General features: G+C 51.8%; 2 protein-coding genes across 4 annotated transcripts; both read left to right on the plus strand.

The window, feature by feature from the left end:
- The first annotated feature begins 1294 nt into the window (after positions 1 to 1294).
- Positions 1295 to 4320, plus strand: HOXD9 (homeobox D9). The gene is made up of 4 exons (XM_051623309.1): positions 1295 to 1431; positions 2151 to 2283; positions 2626 to 3446; positions 3891 to 4320. Exons 3-4 carry the CDS (start codon positions 2798 to 2800, stop codon positions 4130 to 4132), a joined length of 891 nt encoding a protein of 296 aa, XP_051479269.1. The 5' UTR covers positions 1295 to 1431; positions 2151 to 2283; positions 2626 to 2797; the 3' UTR covers positions 4133 to 4320.
- Positions 4321 to 8758: 4438 nt separating this feature from the next.
- HOXD8 (homeobox D8) lies at positions 8759 to 10857 on the plus strand. Of its 3 annotated transcripts, XM_051623278.1 has the most exons (3): positions 8759 to 9031; positions 9311 to 9458; positions 10016 to 10857. In XM_051623278.1, the coding sequence occupies exons 1-3, from the start codon at positions 8915 to 8917 to the stop codon at positions 10309 to 10311; spliced, it is 561 nt and encodes a 186-aa protein (XP_051479238.1). In that variant the 5' UTR covers positions 8759 to 8914; the 3' UTR covers positions 10312 to 10857. The 3 variants fall into 3 exon arrangements, with proteins under 3 accessions (XP_051479238.1, XP_051479236.1, XP_051479237.1); XM_051623276.1 differs by having other exon boundaries at positions 8915 to 9458; XM_051623277.1 differs by having other exon boundaries at positions 8915 to 9458; positions 10019 to 10857.
- Positions 10858 to 12061: the final 1204 nt, after the last annotated feature.

Here is a 12061-nt window from a genome sequence, read left to right on the forward strand (position 1 = left end):
TATTTAATCACCTAAAAAATAATAATACCAAATGCAATGCTGGGTATAAGTAAATGTTAAGGAGTTCGGTTCTTGGTCAGCTCAAGAGCTTTCAGAAGGTGGTGGATGGGGAAATATTCCCTCAAACATCTGAAAAGGTTGGCTTTTTTTTTAACATATATGCTTCCAAGCGTACTTACAGAAGTACACCAGCCTCTTCAGTCCTGCTTTTGTCACCCTGTACCATTTCTTTTTGCTCAGAGATCGTTTCATTTATCGCAATTCCATTTTAGTAGCATACATCCAGATAATGAAGTTCACGACTCTTAACCCTTTATGTACATAGCTGGAAAATGTTATTAACAGGGCTCTGCTCTGGAAGCTGAGGAAGGGCGTGTGTGAGAGAGAGAGCGGGTGACCGCCTGTGTGAGCAGAAATACTGACCAGGAGTGCAAATGAACATGACTCCAATATGAAGTGCAAATACTCGGGCATACTTTCACCTTCAAACAGTACTGGAAAACAGCGTGGCTACTGTTTGCGCTGGGAAACCAGCTTGCTCGCAATCAGCGCCCGTTCCTCCCCTAAGCGGTTTCTAAATCAAGAAATTAAACTCTAGATAGTGCCAATGTTGTCTGACTTGGTGACACTGATACTGCTCATATTGTAGCTGATGGCGTTGTATTTTGCTGTCATGTCGCTGTTATTTAATTTGAGCCAATACTTTCTCATGTGCTCTCGCAGGGCAGAGGTATGTTTTCCTCAAACCGAAGCATCACCATTTTGAAGCTGCGGGAGCTTGCTCTCGTTTCGAAAACAAACAACAAAACTGTGCTCAGAAAAACCCACAACAAACCAACAAAACAAAACAAAACAAACCCAAAGCACCACGTTCTTTAAATATTGCATGCATTTAAACCGTCTTTTATTTTCCTTTAAAGATACTCGCTAGGTCACCAAAGATGTTTCAGCAGTGGGAAGTAATTAGCTGGCTCCATACCAAGTGTTGAACGTATACAAAAAAAGAGGGCTCATTCTAATCTTCCTGCTTTATCAGTTTATATCTGTGTGAAGCAAGGAGCAATTGTTCCCCATACCACAAACCTTATATCTAGGTAAAAATCTAAGAGAAATACGGAAATTTAAAGGAAAACGCTAAAGCGAGAGGGTAAGGAAAATAAAATTAAATAGGAAAGTTTAAAAAACAACAACAAAAACAAAGATGAAAAAGAGAAGAAAACAACCTAAGAGAGTAATAAATCATTAAATAAACAGGAATTTCAGTCCCTTCTTCATACCGACCCGCGAGTAGGAAGTGTTTTCTCAGTGCTGTCGTTCGTGCCCTCGGCGGGCCGCGCTGCGGGCTCCCCACTAACTGTGTGCGTTTCCTCCAGATCCCGACACAGCCGCCGTCCCTCGCTCGGGAGAGCAGGCATGGGCAGAAGACCGTGGGTAATCTAGTTTTCACTACTAACCGGGCACCGTTTGGCTCGGGAAGGATAACCGAGCCGGGAGGGAAGGGGGGGAAAGGGAGGGAAATAAAAGGAAAGCAAAGAGGGCAGAAACCTCACGTAGGCATTGAACGTGGCCAGCACGGCCCGGCCCGGCTTCTCCCGAGCTAGGGGCGGAGGAGGAAGCTCTGCCGGAGAGCGAGGGGCAGCGGCAGCCCCGGGCCCCTCCATGGGCCGGAGCCTGCCCTCCAGCGCGGCTCTATCCGCGGCCGCGGCGCTGCCCGCGTCCCCTCCCGGGCCGTGTCGGGCACCATAAGGGGGGCTATGTTGGAGCTGTGTAGCCCCAAAGTTTAGCAGAGACAGGAGCATGTGTTCGGCCACACGTCCGTTGTGCTCGGAGACACAGACTTTGCTGTTTCCATCCGTCCATTTTATTAGGGACACATTAATCTATAATCAAATACACCTCATAAAAATTTTATTGAAAGGCATAAAATCATTACAGAGGTCTTCCACCTGTTTTAAAACAACACAATGGGCATCTCTTTTAAAAGTGTATCCTTTCCGTGGAAACATTCTGTCCGGGTGGGGGTGGGGGCGAATAATAATATCCGCACATGCTCTGAAATATGGAAGTACCGCAATGTGCTTTTACTGTAACATTTTCCTGTTTTATGAGAAGTCGTTACAGTCCCAGCTTGCGATGGTTTGTTTTTACAGGCAAGAATCCCCCTTTCCCAGCGGGTTTCCTCAGCAGCTTGGAGTGTGATTAGCAAGCCAAGGCTGTTGGATTTATTTAAACACCCTGCCTCTCATTGATTAAGAAATGAATGGCAGAAATCACTCAAAGGAGGTGAAGAAATAGTCCGCTCCCGCCGCGGCCGTGGGCTGCTAGTGGGGCCACGCCCGCCGCGCCCCAGGCAGGCAGGGCAGGCAGGGAAGGGAGGGCAGGCGGGCAAGCAGGGCAGGCAGGGCAGACTGGCAGCGAAGGCGTGCAGGGCAGGCGGGCAAGCAGGGCAGGCAGGCGGGTAGGGTAGGCAGGCGGGCAGGGTAGGGCAGGGCAGGCAGGGCGGGCGAGAGGGTAGGCAGGGCAGGCAGGGCGGGAGGGCAGCCCCGGCACTGTCCGGGCGCGCAGCCGGTGCGGAGCGCTGTGCGGGGCCGTTGTTGATGATTTTTTTTTTTTTTTTAATCACAGCAGCTCCAGTTTAGCGGATTGATTTACTCGCAGTATTGGTAAATATGATCACGTGGGCTCCGCAACCAATGGTTGAGGGTTGCAGTCTGCAAAATACTACGATTGTTCTCCGGGAGGGTATCATATACAGTTAACAGTGTAACCTTTTATATGACTAAGAGGGGAGCCTAAAATGTCGTCTAGTGGCACGATAAGTAACTATTATGTCGATTCTCTCATAGGCCATGAAAGCGAAGAAGTTTACGGGAGTAGATTCGTCCAGGGAGGTCACAGTGCGACCTCCAGGCCATCAGGTGTTGCAGAGAGTTCAGATTTTTCCTCCTGTAGCTTTGCACCAAAATCCACCGTGTTCTCCACCTCCTGGTCCACGGTTCACCCTCAGCCGTCTGCGGCAATGACCGGGATCTACCATCCCTACATGCACCAGCCCCACTTAGGGGCAGCCGACGCCGGCCGCTACGTGCGCTCCTGGATTGAGCCCTTCCCGGGCTTCCCGGGCGGCGGCGGCAGCGGAGGCGGCAGCGGCGGCTCCGCGTCCAGCTCCGGCTCCTCCAACGGGCGCCACTACGGAATAAAGCCGGAGACGGGAGCAGCCGCCTCCTCGTCTTCTTCCTCCTCCTCCTCTTCCTCCAAAAGGACTGAGTGCTCCTCGTCCCGGGAGTCCCAGGGGATCGGTGTGCCCGAATACACGTGCAGCTCCTTCCTCCAGGAGCCCCGGGAGAAGGCTGCTGCCGGCAGCTCCAAGGACCCCTCCGCCTGCAGCCACAACCCCAGCCCGAGCAGCGATTTGAAGGAGGAGAAACAGCAGCAACTTGACCCAAGTAAGTAAGGAGAAAAAAAAAAAAAAAAAAAAAAAAAAAGGGGGGGGGGGGGGAGAGAGAGAGGGAGAGAGCCAGAGAGAGGGGCAGAAAGAGAGGAAGAGAAAGAAAGAAAGGAAGAAAGAAAGAAAGAAAGGAAGAAATTGCCCCTTTGATTTATTGCCGAAACCTGTAAGGCTCGAATGTGCAAAACTGATAGTTTTACTAACCTATAAAAACGTCTAGACGCCTACCCAGCGCAAGCAGCAACAAGCACCCATAAAAGACTCCACATAACCACCTACCATCAAGACATCATTTGTACAGTAAACAGACTGGGGCATTAAGGCTTTTATGATAATTCCTCCAAAGTTGTGAAAACAGTCCATCCTTCGTTAAATTAATTTAACGACCTTTCTCTCTCCTCCATCCCCCCACCCCGTTCCCTATATACCTCGCTTCTTCCAGATAACCCTGCAGCAAACTGGATCCATGCTCGTTCAACGAGGAAAAAGCGTTGTCCCTACACAAAGTATCAAACTCTGGAACTGGAAAAGGAATTTCTCTTTAACATGTACCTCACCCGAGACCGCCGTTACGAAGTAGCTAGGATTTTAAATCTCACAGAGAGACAGGTCAAAATCTGGTTTCAGAACAGAAGAATGAAAATGAAAAAGATGAACAAGGAGAAAAGCAATAAAGGAGACTAAAGCTGGTGTAGAAACGCAGTTGGGGAACACTGATTTAGTTTTCAGTTTTGGGGTTTGGGGTTTTGTTTTGGCTTTTTGGTTGCTGGGGTTCTTTTTGTTCGGTTTTATCCTTCTTCTGCCCCCTCAGCCCCCCCACAGGTTTCTCCTCCTCCCGCGTTCCCCTACCCCAAGAACTTTAAATCAATCTGTCCTCTTTTTTTTTTTTTCTTTTCTTTTTTTTTTTTTTTTTTAGATAGAAGTGAAACGTGGTCTATGTCAGGCATTTTGGGAAATTTTGTCTTGCTCGCCAACGTGTTTTGCAGAGTCGCTTTTTCTCTCCCTTCTCCTTCCCAGAACGTTTTGTTGATGATATTGTGAGTGCACGTTAGCTCTGGGAAATCTATCTGATGTTAAATGTTTTACACGTTTCTTACAAGTGATGTAGTCTAGATAGTTACTTTGCCAAAACAAAGGTAAGGAAATTAATTATAACTACTATAATAAAATAGATATTAAATTACAGTCGCTTAAATCAACGGTGGAGCTGTGTTGTCCACGATTTACCAAGAGGAAACCTTACGCGGAATCTCTGCTTTCTAGGTCTGAATTTCGCTCCTTCGCAATAGATGCCACAGCAAGACCACGAGCTGTCCTTTCCGCCCCCCCCCCCCCCCCTCCCCCCCCCCCTCTTTAGAGCACTATTAGGAGGTTGTCTCATCCTTGAAGCCGTTCGCAATAGGCCTCACGTCTCCCGGTCCCCCGGCTAGCTGGCGTCCCTGCCCCCGGTGACTGTTGTATTAATTGACCATCCCGTGTCTCGAAGCACGGACCTGTTGTAATTGTTGTCAGTTATTACACAATAAAGTTTGCCTTGACCGAACGACATGCGCTGCTGTGAGAGGAGAAATCTGTGCGCCCTTCGCGATGCCCTCTGCACCTCCGCCCCGCGCAGTCCCCGCGCAGCCCTCCGCGGCCCGAGCGCTGCCGGGCCGGGCCCACCGGGAAGCCCGGCCGCACTGCCGGGGGCAGCAGCACCTCTGGCTGCCACAAAGGCCGGAGGAAAATCACTTCCCTCCGCTCCTCGCCTAATAGACTCTTGGAGGTCGGTGACGGAGAGGCCGGCTTCGGCTGCGCCGTGTGGGTGCGTCCGCGGCCGCGCTGCTTCCTCATGTACTAGCGGGCTTTGAAACACCAGCCATCTCTCGGGATAATTTAGGCAATATTCCGGCACGGGTCCTCCAGAGCTAAGGACGGAAAATTATGTCTATTAGCTTAAGCGATTTTTATTTTGGGAGGGAAGACCGTTTCTAGCCGCGGTCTTTCGTCTGAAGGTTGGGAAGGTCTGGGGGGACACGGTTGCTTGCGAACGTTCAGCTTTGTTGGCGAGAGCTCATTTAGCAACGCGTCTAGTGCCATCTGCATTTATAAACACACATGACTTTATAAAGATAATTGAGATGAAGTTCATTGTAAAAATGCTTTGTTTAAAGAGCAACCATTAAAATGAAGGACCAGTAAATATTTACGAGCAGTTCGGATAATTCAAGATTAAGGGGAGAGCTGAGAGCCCTGGTTTTAATGTTTTTTACCTCTGGGGAAAAAAAAAAAAAAAAAAGAAAAAAAAAGAAAGAAAAATAAAAGAATAAAGGCATGCCGTGCCAGGAAAAGGTGTTGCATTGCTTCCCATCCATTGTAGAGAAGATACCTATAATTCTTTTAAAACAGGAAGAACCGTGGTATAATAAAACCATTGAGATGGCTAGACGTCTGGACCTAATGAGTTTACGATATGCTATGGCGCTTTTCTTTGAAACCACCTTATTTTGATGTTTGTGTTTGTTTGAGGGGGGGAAAGAAAAAAAAAAAAAGCAGACAAACTACGTCTTAAAATGTTGGACTATAAATTTCAGTATGTCAGCGTTGGGCCAAGGCAACAATCTCAAAGAAGACCAGAAGGTCACATCACTGAGAGATCTTACAAAGTCCACTGATTTGATTAAATATATTTTATTGGATATTCTACTGCGATGGATTCTAAGACATTAGCCTCCATATTTTCGACAATAATCATGGAGGGGGTGATATGTAACTGACAACACCTAAACAATACTCTTGCCACACAACACTCTTTTATGTTCATTCCAGCTCTGGTAAGAAATTGTCACCAAGCCCCCACCAACTCCTTTTACTATTTTAGCTCAGGCAGATTTACAGATTTCACCTTATATATTTTTTTCCTTTGTTTACCTACTTCTAATATTGTGTATGTGCGTTTATTTCGAAATGGCAGAAAGAAAACCAAAAGTCTCGAACGACGGAGCACAGCTTTTCCATGGAAATGACTTTTAGTGACAAATTGAACAATAATTTATTTCCTACCCGTTGTTTATGTTGATATACGTTTGTATATATGCACAGTCGCGTGCACATTATATAGAGTAATTCACGGGCATGTATGATGAAGGGGGGGGGCGAACAAAGATTCCTCTTTACTTTCGTTTACATAAATCAATCCATAAATACATAAATGCACGGGCAAACAAAATAGCATGTTCAAGACAAAAACGTATAACTCTGAAACTACCACACATGGAGAATTCGTGGTGTAATATGTGAGGAAACATGATCGAAAACGCGATAGCAGAGGGCTTCAAAGCTCAGGCGTCTTTCCTGGCTGCCATGTGTAAAAGAGGCGCATTCTTTGTATGTAGTTAATTATAGTCCTGGCAAAAAAATGAAAGAAGGTCGCCGAAATGTGCTAAGAAAATGGCACTGTAAACTTCAAAAAAATAAATATGTATATATATATGATTAAATTATTATTTTTTTTTTAAGTAAGAAAAACAACGCAAAGCCCGAAAGCAAAATTAGTGCCGCTCATCACGGAGGGCCCCACCGGGGTACCGCAGCGGCCTTTTGGGTTTCTGGCGGAACCGGCGGCGGGGCGGGAGAGCGGCGGCAGCGCAGGCAGCGCGTGGCGGCAGCACGCAGCCCAGCCCGCCGCCGCCAGAGGGCGCCCGCGCTCCACTCTAGGGGCAGCGCCGCGCCCCGCTCCGCGCCCCGCGCCCCGCTCTCCGCGCCCCCAGCCGCGGCAACAGCGGTTCCCCTGCTGGCACCGCAGCCCCACGCGGGTGGCGGTGCTGGGCTGTGGGACTGGCGCCACGGCGGGATGAGCCGGCTCTGGCGCGGATGCGGGAAGTAGCCGCTGCCCCTCCGCTGGGTGAGGTGGTATTTATCTGTCGCTGCGCACCCACTGCCTGGCTTAGCTTCCTGCCTTTCCGCTGCTTCCCTGCAATCCGCCTTCCCCGCCCTGGCCTCTCCCGTACTCCAGACTCTGCCCGGTCTGCACGGGGGTTCCTGAGCCTCCGCTGGGCTCCCAAAGGCGTGTGCTCCGGGCCACGGAGCCCCTGCCCGCGCACGGGTGTCGGTGCGGACCTGAACCAGCCCGGGCCCTCATATGCAGGGTAGCTGGGCTGGTCACCTAGACAAAGCGAGTTAAGTGGCATGGAGGCGGCAATGGTGGTGGGGGGAGCGGTGTGTGATGGGGAAGGAGTCTGCGATGCATTTTATGTAACCACAAGTATTTTTTGTCAATTCACACCAGACGGTCACACGTGGCTGTGGCGGGGCCTATATCGTATTTCACCTAGATTTTTCGTGACTCTTCAAAATAGGGCGGACTCGAGCTCCTGGGGGTGGCTGTCCGAAAAACTGTTTCCCACTGCAGGATGAAGCAGTGAAGAGATGACTGCAGACGGCTCTTTTCGGAGCGCGGGGATCTAGGGCCCGCGCAGGCGGCCCGGCCACCCCGCCCCGCGGGGGCAGCTGGCCCAAGGAGCCACGGCAGCGCCTTCCTTCCTTCCTCCCGGAGAACAGGGCTCGATTATTTCGGACCGCTTCCCCGAGCGGTGCTAACCGCTCACCCACACTTTTTTTTTCTTTTTCTTTTTTAATTTTTTTTTATTTTTTCCCTCCCTCTTTCTGCCTCGGTAATGACGTCCACCAAGGGTGAAATGATGGAAAGTATATTCATAGGCATGATTTCCATTAAGTATCAATTAACCTGGAGCCTCAGCCATGCGTGCACGGCCTCAAGGGTAAATGTGCATCTCATTTCCCAGCACTCTGCTCGCCTGCCAGGAAATGACCCGGAGGGCCCGCTAGCACCGGGGCCCGAGCGCTGCACGCTACCGCGCTTCGGAACCCCAGCTGCCCTGGCCCATATCCCCGGCTCCCGGTGCCGGGCATCGGCTCCCTCGGCAGGTCCCTGCCCTTCTCGGCCTGCGGTGCAGGCCGCGCTTCAGTGCTTACCGCGGGCCTTAGCCCCCGGCAGCGCAGCCGGGCGGCGTCGCCACGGGCAGCGCGCCCGCGGTTATCGCGCAGGATCTGCGCGGCCGCCTCGCCCTTGCGCGGTGGGGTTTCGGCGGCTCCTGGCGAGCGCGTACCGGCGGGGGGAGCGGTAGCTCCGTGGCTGGGGTGGATCCGGGCAGGGCTGGGCCGAGTTTTTTTCTTGCCTGAGGAGCGGCACATGTAAACTGAAGCCAAAAGTCCCCCCTGAGCTCATGAGCGTGTGTGTGTGCGCGTGTGCGTGCGCGGGCTGCTGTGTGCCTAATAGGAAATAGTAAAAGCAGTGAGGCAGGTCATTTTGGGAGCGATTATATTCCAGTCCTGGTCACCACATACACGGAGAGCGCACGGGCGAGCGGCGGCGGCATGAGCGCGGCGTAGAGGCACAGGCGGCGGCGGCGGGAGCAGCGCCCCGTGCCCGCGCCCGCGCCCCCGCCAGCCGCTGCCCCCTCCCCGATGAGCTCCTACTTTGTCAACCCGCTGTACTCCAAGTACAAGGCGGCGGCGGCTGCGGCGGCGGCGGCGGGGGAGCCCATCAATCCCCCGTACTACGACTGCCACTTCGCGCCCGAGGTGAGCGGCCGCCACGCCGCCGCAGCCGCCGCCGCAGCTGCCGCCGCCCTGCTCTACGGGAACGGCGCGGCCGCCGCCGGCTTCCCGCACCCCGCACCCAGCGGGGCGGGGGGCGGCGGCGGCGCGGCCGCGGACTTTTACCACCCGGCCGGGGGGAGCCCCACGGCCGCCTACCAGTCGCCTCCTCCTCCCCCCGCCGCGCCTCCGCCTCCTGCCCCCTGCAGCGGGGTTACCTGTCACGGGGAGCCCGCTAAATTTTACGGATACGATAACTTACAGAGACAGCAGATTTTTACGACACAGCAAGAGGCCGAGCTGGTACAATATCCTGACTGTAAATCGTCCAGTGCTAATATTGGCGAGGAACCAGACCACTTAAATCAGAGCTCGTCTCCTGCTCAAATGTTTCCCTGGATGAGACCACAAGGTTGGACGCAGTAAAAAATTTGCTTCCGTCTCACGTCTGAGTTTGAAACTTTCTTTTCCTTCTCCCTCTTCTTTCTTGCTGCCTCCGGCTTCCCTGCGTCTGCTTTGCTCTCTCCCTGCCTCCCTCCCCGCGATTTCTATCACGGCGGTAGCTTGCGGTAATAAAGCGATACAGTGAGCAAACTGAAGCAGTGCAGAAGGTGGCTGCCATCCCAAGAGTAGCCTTAAAGCCTCCTCTCGGGCACAGAGGACACGCTCGCCCGGCTCCCGCCGCCGCTGAATGGGAAAGGTGCAGGGCCGGGGGATACAAGATAATAAAGTGACCCCTTAAACTGGGTCCTGTAAAACCCGAGGCCCGTCGTGCATCTGTTGTAGCTATTTCAAAGCACTCGTATCTAAAGCTCTGGGCTCCTCTGTGCCCTCTACTTTCTATCCCTGCTTTTCTCTAGGGCTTCTCTCGAGGGATTTCCAGAGGGACTCGAGCCCTCACTCCCTGCCTGCGTCTTGTTTTGAACGACCACATCAACCTCCAAAACCCTGTGTTTTTGTTTTAAACAGCAGCACCGGGTAGGAGGAGAGGAAGACAAACATACAGCCGATTCCAGACTCTAGAGCTGGAAAAGGAGTTCCTCTTTAACCCCTATCTGACCAGGAAGAGGAGGATCGAGGTGTCCCACGCACTAGGACTCACCGAGAGACAGGTAAAGATCTGGTTTCAGAACAGAAGGATGAAATGGAAAAAAGAGAACAACAAGGACAAATTCCCCGCTTCCAGACAGGAGGGAAAGGAAGGGGAGGCCAAAAAGGAAGCACATGATCTGGAAAAAGATGGAATTGAAGGCCAGAAGAACTAAATTTTGTCCTGAAAGTCTTTGTGAAAGGCTATAAAAAATAACCAGTGCCATGGCCCTACATCTCGGCCCGTCTACCCCTGTACTTGGTCCTGCTGTAGGACGAGTGACCCTATGTCCCTCCGCTTGACATTTCTCTGCTTCGGGTGCTTCAGTTGTTTGTGGTTTTGTTTTGTTTTTAACCGTATCTGGAACAATCTCTAGATGTAACAGTTCATCTACTTCTTTTGCAAATTTGATACAGAGTTTGTAGCAGTATATTTCTAATGATATATATATATAAAAATAAATTTAATTTTTTTTTTCCAATCTTAAAATATGGTGATTGCCGGAAACGACATAAACCTCCTAATAATAAATACCGAAAACAAAGACATTTAATAATGCTTTATTAATCAACAGAAGTGCACTTGTATTATTTTGACTTTTTGTTTTTATCTTATGTTGAGTAAATTAAATAAATTTAATAAATTTGAAAATCTTAGAAATATATTTAACCTTTTTGCTATTGATATTTGATTATAATAAACCAAATTTATTCAAATATAAGATGCATTGGCTTCCTGATGTCCTTTTTGTAACCCACTCCACCAGTAATACTCAGAGCCTCTCCGCATCTGGACTAGCACTTCCCTGGGCCGTTCCCCCGTCCTTTCTCCGATGCAGAGTGTTTCTGTGGGGTCCAGGGACAGCGCGTTGGATACAAATGCTGGTTTTCGCCCCCTGCCTACTGCAAACCCCGCTGGAGCGGCCAGCCATGGGCTCTGAGGGGCCGTGGTGGAAGCCGCGGCCAGCGGGCACTGCGGCCACCCACTACGGGCCGGGCCCAGGCTGCGCCTCGGCCCTGGGAGCCCCCTCGACGTGTGCACCTGGATGCTGCCTTCGCCTTTTTCTGTGCCTCTTGAGAGGGCGGGGGGCAGCGGGGCCGCAGCCGGCAAACACGACCCTTTACTCCTCGAGGCTGTGCTCTGCCGGCCTGGCCGAGGTGTCTGGGTAAGGAGAGGGGCAGGAAGCCAAAGTCCCGGGGCGCACACTTGGGCCTCCGCCGGCTCCCAGGGCTGCTCTGACTGGTGCGGGGATTCCAGCCCCTTCCACGCACACCGCGGCCATACCGGGCCTAGCCTCCCCTGCAGATGCTGGACTAGTAGAGAAATGCAGAGCTTTTGCGGCCTTGCCTGGAGCTCTCTCAGGTGCTGTAAAGGTCTGTGGTCCCAAACCACGCGTAAAAGGAAAAAAAGGAGCTTTTTTATTCCACTGGATATGATCGCAGGGTTTGGGTTTGGGTGCGCTTCCCAGGGGAGGCTGCAGCCCGGCGAGGGCAGAGCCTGCTGCACGGTTCCCCGCAGCCATGGGAAGATTCATCGGCTCTAATCAGTAAAACGGTTTAATTTATCTCCCCCTCTTCCCTCCCTCCTCTTTCTCCCTCTCCGTGGCAGGGTCCCGCAGACCGCAGTGTCTGAGGGGACGGCCTAGCAGTCCTCTTTAAGAACAGCAGGCACAGGGCTGAGGTATGAGGTATAAATCCCGACCAAGATTTTTGCGTCATTTTTTCCCCACCGCTTCACACCCTCGTGAGTGATGGTTCCGTGAAGGGAACCGCAGGGGCACGCCAGCAGCTGCAACAAACACGACAAACATGTATTATCTGCTCGATAAACGGAGTAGGAACTGAGTCAGAGCCCCTCTTGGAAATTCTCATCCAGGAGTCTGGGGAGGTGACGGCCTCTGCTGTGCCCGCCTGGCTCTGGGACCC

Source organism: Apus apus, chromosome 6 (assembly GCF_020740795.1).
Source record: "Apus apus isolate bApuApu2 chromosome 6, bApuApu2.pri.cur, whole genome shotgun sequence".
NCBI classification, from domain to species: domain Eukaryota; kingdom Metazoa; phylum Chordata; class Aves; order Apodiformes; family Apodidae; genus Apus; species Apus apus.